Source organism: Pleurodeles waltl, chromosome 1_1 (assembly GCF_031143425.1).
Source record: "Pleurodeles waltl isolate 20211129_DDA chromosome 1_1, aPleWal1.hap1.20221129, whole genome shotgun sequence".
NCBI classification, from domain to species: Eukaryota; Metazoa; Chordata; class Amphibia; order Caudata; family Salamandridae; genus Pleurodeles; species Pleurodeles waltl.
The window spans coordinates 946,402,356-946,415,824 of record NC_090436.1 but is presented as its reverse complement, the minus strand read 5'-3'; the positions used below and the strand labels follow the sequence as shown (position 1 = coordinate 946,415,824).

The following is a 13,469-nucleotide window of genomic DNA, read 5'->3' as shown; positions in this document are numbered from 1 at the left end:
CACTTTAACACCGACTTCCAAGGTTGTAATGAGGGCCTAATTCTTTTAAAAATAATATCTTGACTTGTGTATGTTAGATTTTTGTCATTTTGGTCATGTTTTGTTTAGATAAATATTATCTATTTTTTTAAACCTGTGTTGTGTCATTTTGTAGTGTCTTCACTGAGTTACTGTGTGTGTTAGCACAAATACTTTACACATTGCTTCTGAAGTTAAGCCTGCCTGCTTGTGCCAAGGTACCAAGTGGGTGAGCAGGTGTTAACTTAGGGTGATTCTCCTTTACCCTGACTAGAGTGAGGGTTCTTGCTCAGACAGGAGGTAACCTGACTGCCAACGAAAGACCCAATTTCTAACAGCGGCATGTTGCATATGTGTTGTTGCCTGTACATCTATGTACCCCTCCCCATGAGTATTTAGTTTGGTGTTTGTTTTGTTTGTCCTAGATGGTTATTGTGTTGTGTGTGTTATGATTGGTATGGTGCCTTACCAATAAGTAGACCATTGCCATATTGGCCATCCTGGAACCACTCATTGATAGTGGAATGGCAAAATATGTATGCATCATGGACACTGCTGGGATATTTAGCAAGGATGTTGGTGAAGAGCCCACGGTGGTCCACAATGGCCTGCACATTGATTGAATGTGTGTGCTTGTGTTTCATTACTGCAGGTGGCACCAGTTGCACATGGGTGCAGGCCATTACACTCAGTACATGCGGAAACCCTGCAATTTGATAGAAACCTTGCTTGGTCTCCTGCTGCGGCTGCTAGGAGCTTGGGAAGCAGATGTTGTGGGGTGCGAGGCATATGATAGCATCCAGGACCTTCCGTAGGAGGACCGAGAAAGATGGTTAGGACATACCAGCCACTTGTGCACCCGTTATCTGAAAAGATCCACATGCCAGCAGATGGAGGACAGAGAGGAGTTTGGTTATGTGTGGAATGGTAGTGAGAGTTTGCACCCTTGCTGTGATGTGTGGAGCAATATGGTGCAGCAGGCGTACAATGGACTCCCGGTTCAGTCTGTAAATCCTGATCACATCTTGTTCCCTGAGGCCAAGGATGGTTGTGTGCTGTTTGAAGATCCTCTCCTGCCTTCTGTGCTGCCTTTGTGGCTGAGGTGGTGGTGTTTGTGGTTGCTGTGGTGGTGGTGGAGGGACCTGCTGTCTTCACTGATGTTTGCGGTGTGTGGACTTTTATGTTCTACTCGAGGTTTCAAATTCTCCTTCTGTGTGTTTTCCTTCAGTGGTGGTGTGTGGGCCTCTTTTTAACACCTGGTCTGACCAGGCATTAAAATTTGATGCTATTCGCGCTTCCTTGGTTTGTGTCGTTTTTGCGATGGTAGGTAAATGTGAAGCTACAAGGCTAGCGTCATTTTTTGGAAGGGACCACCTAACTTGCATCTCATTGTCGCAATGAGACGCAAGGTGGATGGCGCTCCCTAAAAATGATGCTAACTCCTACATTTTGATGCTAGGCGGGTCTAGCATCAACATATAAATATGGAGTTATGTTTACGCCGATTTACCATAAAAACAAATGAGGCTACGGCATTGCAAACATTTCATAAACATGGGCCACAGTCTTTACTATCTTTAGTTTCTGCTTGGTAGTGTGGATATTAATAACCCAAAGGGTGGGTTGAGCCTAAAGTAAGTACACCTGTAGGGGGTTAGGTTTCATCACCCAAAGTTTTACCCTGTTTGTTTGTACCCATAAATTATTGATTTAATTGTTTTATAAAGCACTAACTCCACTCGACGGAGTTTCAGAGAACTGTACCAAAGAAAGGTGTGTGAACACCAGGTAGAGGTCAACATATGGATTGACTGACAGCAAAGCATAGCAGACTATTTTCTTTACAGCATTGGTTATGAATTGCAGAGGTAGAGAGGATTGCAATATGTCGGAGGTAGAATATAGAAAAGGGCAAGTAAATACATAATTGTTATGAAAAGCCAATAGCACTGGTTGCATATCAGCAAGAAAAAGCTAGATAAGAATATGGAAGGGCATTTAGTAGAGAGCATGTTAATCCAACAAGCAGTAGAAAAGAGCAGCGGAGACAACAGAAGACCATGAATGAACTGTTGGAGCATAAGAGGATGTTGATTGAGGAAGTGTGAGTGCCAGGAGATATAGGTGGTCATTCTGACCCTGGCGGTCTTTGACCGCCAGGGCAGAGGACCGCGGGAGCACCGCCGACAGGCCGGCGGTGCTCCAATGGGGATTCCGACCGCGGCGGTAAAGCCGCGGTCGGACCGGCACCACTGGCGGGGTCCCGCCAGTGTACCGCGGCCCCATTGAATCCTCCGCGGCGGCGCAGCTTGCTGCACCGCCGCGGGGATTCCGACCCCCCTACCGCCATCCAGATCCCGGCGATCGGACCGCCGAGATCCGGATGGCGGTAGGGGGGGTCGTGGGCCCCTGGGGGCCCCTGCAGTGCCCATGCCACTGGCATGGGCATTGCAGGGGCCCCCGTAAGAGGGCCCCTACATGTATTTCACTGTCTGCTGCGCAGACAGTGAAATACGCGACGGGTGCAACTGCACCCGTCGCACAGCTTCCACTCCGCCGGCTCGATTCCGAGCCGGCTTCATCGTGGAAGCCTCTTTCCCGCTGGGCTGGCTGGCGGTCTGAAGGCGACCGCCCGCCAGCCCAGCGGGAAAGTCAGAATTACCGCCGCGGTCTTTCGACCGCGGAACGGTAACCTGACGGCGGGACTTTGGCGGGCGGCCTCCGCCGCCCGCCAAGGTCAGAATGAGGGCCATAGTATTTCTGAGAAAGAGAGGAGAGTTAAACCAGTACAATGAGGTAGAAGAGAATTCCTGAACATTACAGCAAAGGTGAAGGCTTGAGGATGATGACAGAAGCTCAGAAAAATAAATAAGAGTGGATGAAAAATGTATAAAATAATGAGAAATACAAAGTTGTCAACAACATTGATTGTAGGTTCAGCATTGTAAAGCAATATGTATGCAAATAGTAGAACCACATACATAATACATAATTTGTCATACAGAAGGTATTTTAATAGAGCAACAGAAGACCTAGTATGACAAGTTCAAGATTAGGAGGTAGTCACAGTGAGGGCACATAGCGAGAAGTTAGTTGGGTCAACTGCTTGTCAGAGCATTTTTCCTTGTTAGTTTTGTGTGTTTATCTTGCTTATATTGTTTACGCTGGTTGTGTCTAATTGTTCACATGTTCCATGTGCTCCCTCTCCCGGTGACATATCTTCTGCTAGAGGTATATCGCCACTGAACTCTTTGTGAACAGCGGATGATGCTTTTGCAGCTTTTGCAATGTAAGCACTGACCGGTGTGAATAGGAAGGGGTGTCGATATATGTATCTATAGTATGTGATGGTATTCAATGGTACTGTGTGGTGTAGGAGTTGGATGCATGTGTCTTACCTCCTCATTTTGAAGTTTGTGGGCCCACTGTGTTCCTAAATTACAAGCTGAAATTGTTTTATAATGTGATCTGGTAGTTGTATTGTTGGCCTGGGAGATGTGGTGCATGGTGGTTTGTAGTAGCTTATTGTGCTGTGCATTGCAGGGTGTTGTGGCGTAGACTGGCAAAGGTCTGTATTATTTGATGAGATTGGTTAATTACATAGTATGCTTTAAGTTGTCACACAATGAGGAAAATCTTGTTTAAAAATTTGGGGGGAATATTTTGTAAAGCGGCATTGCGATTCAGTATACATTCATGTGTGGTCCGGAAGACAAAGAGGCAACAGAAATGGTACACTGCAAAAGTTATTAACGAACGCCTTATGTTATGTTTAGCAGATGGCATTGTTTGTAGCAACAGCAAGTTAGAGATAACAGACAACAGAACAATTTATGAACTTGGAAGGAGGGCAACAGATACAGCAGTGTACGATGGCTTTGGTTATATGAAAGGGGCAAGGACAGGGTGGAGGAGGATATTGTGAGGTGTGAAGGTGGCTCTACCTGGGACAGTCAGAAGCAATGCGAGTGCTGTGTGCAGTTCGGGCAGAATAAAAAATTATAATAGCAAAAAGTGTTGTGGGCTTGAATGGGGCAGTTGGAGAAACACCATAGCATGGTGCAGAAAACCACGGTGCAGCGTGATATGTTGTGATGCGGTGCGATGGAGCAGGCCACAGTGTGATGGGATGTATTGTAGTCTGATGCAAACTGGTATTGGTTGGTGTGGAATTTTTGTTGTGAGGAACAAGGCAATGATTGGTGATGATGGTTTGTGGATGGAGGATGATGTGAAGTGATGTATGAGGTTATGTAGTCTTTGATGTGACTTGTAGGCTATGTTAGAGCCAAACGTAAATCAGGTTTGCCTGCTTTTGCTGCTGTAAAGTTATCCTACTTAATTTATATAAGTTATTTTTTTCTTTTTGCTATTCAAGTACGGCGGTGTAAGTGTTCAAACCTGATACCCAACAGCCTGTTAAACTTGTGGGGTTTGTAACACAAGGACATCAGTGGTAAAAGCACCCATTGTATTCAAAGGCCATTGGCACTCTGTTAATTACAGCGTACCCATCGAGGTAATAAGGCCCTAAACGGTATTCATGACCATGTAAGGTGTGCTGAATGAAGAAGTTTTCCTTATCAGAGATGTAAATGAGCCATTGGATAGAGGGGGTTGAATAACACTTCTGTTTACCATTATAGAGTTTGGGCGGTACTAGAGCTATGCTTTCAGGTTTTAAAAGCATGTGCTTGTAGATAGACATACATGTGGGAGCCAGCGTAATGTGTTGAAAAGGGTCTATGTATTCTATGGATTTTGTCATCTTGGGTGTGTTGGGTTTCAAAACCTTTTCTTGTTTAGTCATCTCCACCACAACGTCCCTGAAGAGATTGCATGCTTTTCGCAAGATCATTACATCCACTTGACAGTAAGCTTTCAACTTTGACCCATACACCAAAAACAGATTTTGCGCCAAAAAAATGATGCAAATTCAGCTCTAAAAAAGTTTAAATATGGGCCTTTGTTTGAAAATGAAATTCTTTTTCACAGTTTTCACCATACCATTGTAGAAAGCTCTTTTTCACTACAGGCATCATATACTCGACACCACAGCTGACGGGCAGAGGCATGGGATGCCCATAATTCTGATTTGTCCGGGTGTTACAAAAGTGGAAGAAAATAATCTTTACACCCTAGAAAACCAAAGACTTTTGGCAACTTATTCAATTTCATGGGTAGAAAATTCAGGGTATCAATAAACCCTATTTGTAAAGGCACAGCGGTTAACAGCATCAGTTTGAGCCCTGAGTGATAAATTCTATGGGCATCTTTTCACAAACCATGTTTTGCAAAACAAAGAACTTTTGAGTTATGCGCCATCAAGGTATACCCTTTGATCATTAGTACAAGTTTAACACCCACATAATAACAATAAGCAACAGAGAGGTGAACAATTCAGCTTTGCAAAGGGCCTTCCACTGCAATACGTTGCTGCATTTTCAGAAACGTTTGAACCGTTTAAGCTAGCACAGTTTTTTTTGTTACATTCTGAAGTTTAAGCAACAGATGATTGATTATGTGGCAAAGGCGTCAAATTATAATTATGTGAAAATAGCCATGGCTGCACAGTAACTTAATTCCAGTGGCCCTGCCAATACAACAGCCAGGGTATTTTGGTCAGAGGGCACATCTAAACTGTGGCCAGTGAATTTGAGAGTAGATGGTTGCATAGTCACCCATACATGGAGAAAATGAATGTTTCTTAGGATATGGTTAATACTAATATAGCTGCAGCAGTGGTTTGAACACCAATTACCTATGTTCCTTAACTTGCAGAAAATACATTATCACAAGAAACGAGAAGGCCGGGAAGGAGTAGTCAAGTGAACTGTAATTATGTGGCAGGGGAGGCTCAAGTTATGTAGCAGTGTTCACCAAATGATGTGGTGCGAAACAAAAATTATGCAGCATATTTTGTGTCAGTATTATTTTGCAATTTTTATTATATATGCTAACACTTTCTGGATAAGGCTTCGTCTTACTTGTACCAGTTTAACAGCAAAATATAGCATTCAGCAGCTGATAGGTGATGAAACAGCCTTCCACCATGCAGCAATACAAGTGGCAGCGTTTTTAAAAATTTCAGATCTGTTTGAAATATTTTTATTAAAATCATTAAATCAGATAGTCGCAAGTTCAGGGAATAAATATTGATGTGGAAAATGCCACAGCCTCTGATTCTAGTAATTCCAGTGGCCCTGTTTACAGCAGTATTTTGTGATAGTTTTCAATAGACATCTTCCTGGTTCTAAGCAATGTAATATAGAATATGTAATAAATATCATGTTATGAGGATCTGATTACATATACAAATCACTCTGCCTCATGGTTTATTATCATGTCGTAAGTATCACACATTGGTATTAAAGAACCGTGGGTGTGCAAAATACAAACTTGGCCTATGGAATGTTGTATAATTGCCATCATGTTCCCTGCTTCTGGAAGTCTAATGGGGGCATTGTTGTCCCCCACTGTTACTCATGGCTGCCAGTCCTAAATGACAGCGGAGAACACAACGGATGTTCCTAACAAGATGCATACTTTTCTTTCCCTGCTGCTGGCAGGCCTGTTCTGGTACTTGTGGTATAATGGAAGACGGTTACACTCCTTATTGGAACCAGTAAAACATAAATGCTCACAGACCTGTTTGACAGTGGTAATGTTCCCGCAGCTGTGTTGGGTCACTTTGGTAGCATAGCACTTCACAAAGCTCGACTTTAAAGAAAAAAGTATGGAAAGTGCTAAGTTCACAACTTTGTATGCTCGCTAGAAAACCATAATAATAATAATAAGAATACACAATTTAGTTTAAAATGAGATTTTTCAGTCAGTTTTTGAGAGCTTAGTCGGAGATTTGGGGCCAGATGTATCAAGCTCCCGGTTTGCATATTTTAAATAGTGAATTTTAAGAAATCGTTATTTAAGAAATGCAAAATGGGATGTATGAAATTTGCGATTCGATAATAGCGATTTCTTAAAATTTCCAATCGCTATTACCGAATCTCAATTAGAGAATGGTGCGAATGGTTTTGCATTTCCCAATTTGCGAATTCCAGTTAGGAATTTGCAAATTAGGTAATGCAAACCCCAGGGTGCTGAGGGCCTAAGGCCCCCTCTGATGCACCCCCAAAAAATATTTGCGCACATGTGAAGCACACACATGCCCTAGGGGCATGTGTGCGCTACATGTCATTTTAAAAAATGCATTTCTAATGCATTTTTAAAAATTTCACATGCTTACCACCAAATTGGATTTGGTGGTAATTGCATTTCCTAAATGCCCAATTTGCATTTAGGAAACGCTTGATACATGGCTTTGGAAACTGCAAATAGGAATTCCCTATTTGCGATTTCCTATTTAGAGAATTGCAATTTGCGATTCTCTAAACGGGGTTGCAATTTTAAGGAATCGTTATTTTTGCGATTCCTTAAAATTGCACTGCAAATGCCTGTAATACATCAGGAAAGGCATTTTTGCATTCGCAAACAGGTGAATTTTGCAATTCGCACCGCTTGCAAATGCAAAATTTATTGATACATCTAGCCCTTGATTCCGTAAACAATCACCTTAAACTACACATTTCTCAAAACTGAATAAAGTTTCACAAAAATATGAATTTACTGGATTCAGCCTAAAGTGTGTGTATGTGTGTGTGTATGCACACGCATTGGCCATCTTAGGTTTGACCAACGCCCAGAAACCACTTGTGTACCAACATCAGTGAGTGAGAAGGCGGAGTCAGCATATGTACGTAGATGCAAGGGTGAAAATCAACTAGATGCGTGAGGCGGTGAGGCAGCGAGGAGGTGAGGAGTTACAAGGAAGTGAAAACAGCTGAGGGGGCTTGTGGAGAACTGGAGCGAGGAACAAACAGAGGCATGAGATAGAGTTAACGGGGGGTCTGGACTTTGACTGCATGGAGGATGGAGGACTACACAGGGGTAGTAGAGTGGCAGGCAAGCAGTTAACTTCAAGCTCGGCCTTCCCATCTCCCACCCTGTAGGTTTGCATGTCTGTTGGTCTGCCCGCGTGTTTGTCCTTCGCCCCCCATACGGCTTTTCAGTAGTAAGTGCTCCAGCAAGCTATTCAGCGAGTGTGCCAGCCCCCCCTTCATCCTTTGTCATCTGGATCCAACAGCCCCCGCAAACTCCTGTGACCCACGACATCAGACAGCAGCAGTGCAGGCCTACAGGGACAGGTCACACTCACCAGCATCAATTCTCGTCTTCTCTACTACCAGCCCTCCCCTAAAGATATAGCCCACAGGGAAATACGAAACAAGCAGCTACACTACTTATAATGCAAGGGAGGAGAGGGGGCCTAGTAGCTTGCTTGGTGTGGCTCCAGAAGACGTGCTTTCAAATCTCACTCTACTGTAGTGAGTGATGCCACCACACATGAAGCCATACCACACACAACATAACACCACATAAACACCAACTTATTCTCATGCTGTACCATCCCTCAGCACAATATGCCAAACAAGACAAAGCCATACCTTACCACTGCACACGGTACTACAGCCAGAGACAAAGACAACAAAAGGAGTAGAGCAACCGCAACCAGGGTAGTTAGTGCAAGCAAGGATGGTAGATAGGGGTGTAAGTTGGGCTAAACTGATTACAATTTGCAGGCATTCTAGCTCTTCAAGAACGGAAGTGAAACTATCAGATCAAGGAGTATCAACTACAACCACGAATAAATAAAAAGAGATATGAAAAAAGAAAAAAATAACGTACTCATATACATGTTTGCATTATGCAGGATAACTTTACAGCAGAAAAAGCAGACAAACCCGATTTACTTGATTTACTGTTTGCTCTAACACAGTCTGTAAACCACATCAAAGACTACATAACCTCATATATCACCCTACACCACTTCACATCATCCTGCATCACACAAACCCACATAACCAAACATTGCGTTGTTCCTCACAACAAAAATTCCACACCATCCAATACCAGATCCCATCTGACCACAATACGTGGCATGCTCCATCGCCCGCATCACAACATACCACACTGCACCATGATTTTCATCACCATACTCTGGTGTTTCTCCAACTGCCCCATTCAAGGCCACAAAACCTTTTGCTATTATAATTTTTTATTCTGTCCGAACTGCACACAACCCTCGCATTGCTTCTGACTGTCCCACGTAGAGCCACCTTCACATCTCACAATATCCTCCTCCACCCTGTCCTTGCCCCTTTCATATAACCCAAGTCATCGTATACTGCTGTATCTGCTCCCCTCCTTCCAAGTTCATAAATTGTTCTGTTGTTTGTTATCCCTAACTTGCTGTTGCGACAAACAATGCCATCTGCTGAATGTAACATAAGGCGTTTGTTAATAACTTTTGCAGTGTACCATTTCTGTTGCCTCCTTGTTTTCTAGACCACACATGAATGTATACTGAATCGCAATGCTGGTAAACGAAAATTTTAAAAAAAAGAAATTAAACAAGATTTTCCTCACCATGTGACAACGTAAAGCATACTATATAGTTAACCAACCACATCACATAACACTTCCCTTTGCCATTCTAGGCCATCTAACACAACACCACTCTGCAATCCACAGCACAATACGCCGCTACAAACCACCATGCACCACATCTCCCAAACCAACATTACAACTACCTCATCACATTATAAAACAATTCCAGCTTCTCATTTAGGAACACAGATGGCCCACCAACTGTAAGATGCAGAGTGAAGGCACATGCATCCAACTCCTACACCAAACAGCACTAGTGAATACCATCACATACCATAGATAAATCTGTTGACACAGGCACCCCTTCCTATTCACATAGGTCAGTGCTTACATTGCAAGAACAGCATCCGCTGCTCACAAAGAGTTCAATGGAGACATACCTGAAGCAGAAGATATGTCACGGGGAGAGGAAGCACATGGAACATTTGACCAATTAGACACAATTTATTTAAACAATACATGCAAGATAAACACACAAAACTAACAAGGACAACTGCTTTAACGATCAGATGGCACAATACATTTCTGGGTATGTGCCCTCAGTCTGGCAGCCTTCCAATCTGGAAGATTCTTGTCAGAGTACCTGCTGTATGACAAATTATGCATTATGTCTGTGGCTCTACTGTTTCTATACTTATTGCTTCATGATGCTGAATCTATAATCTATGTTGCTGACAACTTTGTATTTCTCACTGTCTTATACATTTTCCATACATTCTTGTGTATTTTTCCGTGACCATCCACAAGCCTTCACCTTTGTTTAATGTTCAGAACTTTTGTTCAACCTCATCTTTTAAATTCAACTCTCTTCAATCTCTCAGAAATTCTATATCTCCCGGCACCCAAAGTTCCTCAATCAATATCCTCCTGTACTCTAACAGTTCATTCATGGTCTTCTGTTGTCTCCACTGCTCTTTTCTACTGCTTGTTGGATTAACATGTTCTCTACTAAATGCCCTTCCGTATTCTTATCTAGCTATTTCTTGCTGATATGCAACCAGTGCTATTGGCTTTCCATAACCATTATGTATTTGCTTGCACCTTTCTATTGTATACCTCCCACACATTGCAATCCTCTCTACCTCTCCAATTCATAACCAGTGCTGTAAAGGAAATAGTCTATTATTCTTTGCTGTCAGTCAATCCATGTGTTGAACTCTACGTGGTGTTTACACACCTTTCTTTGGTATAGTGCTCTGAAACTCCGTTGAGTGGAGTTAGTGCTTTATAAAACAAATAAATCAATAATTTATGGGTACAAACATACAGGTTAAACCTGTGGGTCATGAAATCTAAATCCCTGCAGGTGTACGTCCTTTAGACTTAACCCACCCTAAGGTTATAAATATCAACAGCATCAAGTGGGAACTGAAAGTAGTAAAGACTGGTGTTTTATAAACACTCCAAACTCTAATCATACTGAGCGTTGTCCCCCAAAGCACTCAACTTGTTCCAGTACCCTAACACTTACATCAGACTCCCCTGCTCATATCATCTCCCTTTATGAGGTACAATTAATTCCAAATTTACAGACACAATAGTTAATTTGTTTTAAAAAAGTACAGTTGTCCCAAATTTTGTTAGAAGCATACAGCCGGCGCTACAGAAAACCAAAACTGTAGTTGTGATTTTACCTCATGCATCTTTAATCCACTATCAGACACCCCCTTCCTCTTTACTTCACTCTTTCAGGTTCTTTTTCATCCTTTGTGTATCTGTTTCCCCATATTTCTCTCCTCCTTTGTCCCCCCTTTTGTGCTTTACTAGCTATTGTTCTGTATCAAAGTTTGTTAAAAAAAATGCGTTCTGATCTCTAAAAATGCCTGTTGACGAGTCCCAGCTGTACCACCTCCTCAGATTAAACACTGTATACAGATGACTTGCAAATTCACCTTTTCCCCAATTAAGTCATTAGGTGAGGAAGCAAACATAACGACCAGAACAAAACATCTACAAATAAGATGACATACAGTATTATGGGCTGTTTTGGCAAAGGTCAGTAAGATTAGGGGCGGCCTGGATTAAACAGTATGAACTGACCTTAATACATGCCTGTAAGTGTCTAAGCAACCCTTATGAAACTGAAATGCGTCATTGAGCTTTAAAATAGATACCTTTTAAAAGCTGCACTGGTTATTGTTATGACTGGTATATATACAATAGCTATGGGGGATATAACCTAAGGTCTTGAAATTGTTATGGTTTTGTTTTGTGTAAAACATTTAAATCAATAAAAGAAACTTTTAAAAATCCACTTCTCCCACTAAGTGAAGAGCTACCGTCACTTGAACGGGACAAAATCCTGACAACTGCAATATCTTGACAGGCAATCTCCATTTTGAATGGTGAGCGAGTTAGGAACCACCCCATCTCCAACTTTATTGGTGAGGGTAGCCTTGCTCTCCGCAAACGTCATATAAATAGTTCATAGTGGCTTGTGAATGTGGTTGTGCGTCTGATCTCTGAGGGGGGGTTATACTTGTTAGCTCATGCTGATTATGCACAGGCCTCAATTTGTGCAGGGGTTGAGCACAGAAATATGTGTTTGTGTTTTGGGGTGTCATTTCATAGCATTCTCATGGGACTTTTGGAGCAAGCATCTGTGTTAGGGTTTTATTTAACAGTCTCTGTCTGTTTCAATCATTGATTGTGTAAACCTTTGTGGTCACTTTTTACTTTAACATCTGCTAATCACATTTGACCATTCTTGTGGGAAGTTTGGAGCAAACATCTGTGTTTTAGGGTTTCATTTCAAAATTAACTAGTTGGTTCTAATGAAAGGCACTTCTTTATTTTAAAAGCCACATTTCGCCAGCCCCCTTTGGGTTAGACAGCAATGGAAAGGTTGGTTGTGTATTCTGATGAGCCAGATAGCTGGCACAGGGCTGTGACTGTCCGAAAATGCCAGGAATGCCCTCTTAGAGTGAGGAACAATGCACACACTGGTAGGGCTACATATCCTATGGCCGCAGACACTATGGCAAGGACCCCGACATGTGACTAACGTGTTCAGCTGATGTCACAACCCACGTGACCCCACCTGCACCTACATCAGTTCTGGGGAAGGCTCTCAGTCGTTGATGACATCACTATCTGGAGCAAGGCACCTGTCACTTTTGAGTTTGATGAGTAAATGTATCCCTGTACTCTGCTTATGTCGTTTGCCAACTCAGTGTAAACATTTCTAGAACGTTCTTTAATAAAAAACTAATGGGATGAATGTTTATTTTTACAGTGTTCGCTGTGTCCTTATGCTTTAAGATTCTCACTATGGAGAACCTCAGACATCAGCATCCATCAGCGCCTACGGAAATTTCCTCACCTCAAGAATATAATCAGTGTAATTCACCATGGCAAGTGTAAAGATAGTTACACTTATCTTGCACTTACAAGAAATGTGAAACAATATTATGCAATAAAGAAAATTATGTTCACAAACATAGTGCATATTTTAATTTACAAATCAAACATTCAGTCTTGTGTCTTTTCTTGAAGGGCTTATTATTTTAGCCTTGTTGTACATACGGTCTGATTTCCAAAAGTACAATAAAAGTATAAGAGTATGTTAATTTTTCAGTCCCTCATGATCATGGAAAAAAGAGAGAAGCATGTGGAAATGAAGTCAGTTTTTAAAATACTGTTTAAAACATTTAAACAACGGTGAGTATGCAATAAATAGGTTCATTGTTTTGGAGATAAGCTTTTCACAAATTGCTTGTTTAAATTAATTTGATAATTTCTGAAGTTGTAAATATTTGTCCAATGAAAGTAAGCCTTACTGCCATTAAATCATCATGTCATAAACTTTATAGTAAAACAGAAAAAAAGCTAAATGACAGTATGCATGCATTTATATGCACTTTTTCTTACATGTGCATAAATACATTTCACAGAAATAACAAATAGTAATCAAGCATTAACAAACTACTGTGTGCTGATTTCTA

The 13,469-nt window shown here is 41.8% G+C and overlaps 1 protein-coding gene across 1 annotated transcript in view; it reads left to right on the top strand.

Annotated features, from left to right (window-relative positions):
- Positions 1–12,987, top strand: part of LOC138289659 (alcohol dehydrogenase 1-like) — a 455,985-nt gene extending 442,998 nt beyond the window's left edge. The window contains exon 9 of the mRNA XM_069230191.1: positions 12,761–12,987. Within this exon, the coding sequence (XP_069086292.1) occupies positions 12,761–12,785 (25 nt within the window). The 3' untranslated portion in view covers positions 12,786–12,987. The remainder of the gene's footprint in view (positions 1–12,760) is intronic.
- Positions 12,988–13,469: the final 482 nt, after the last annotated feature.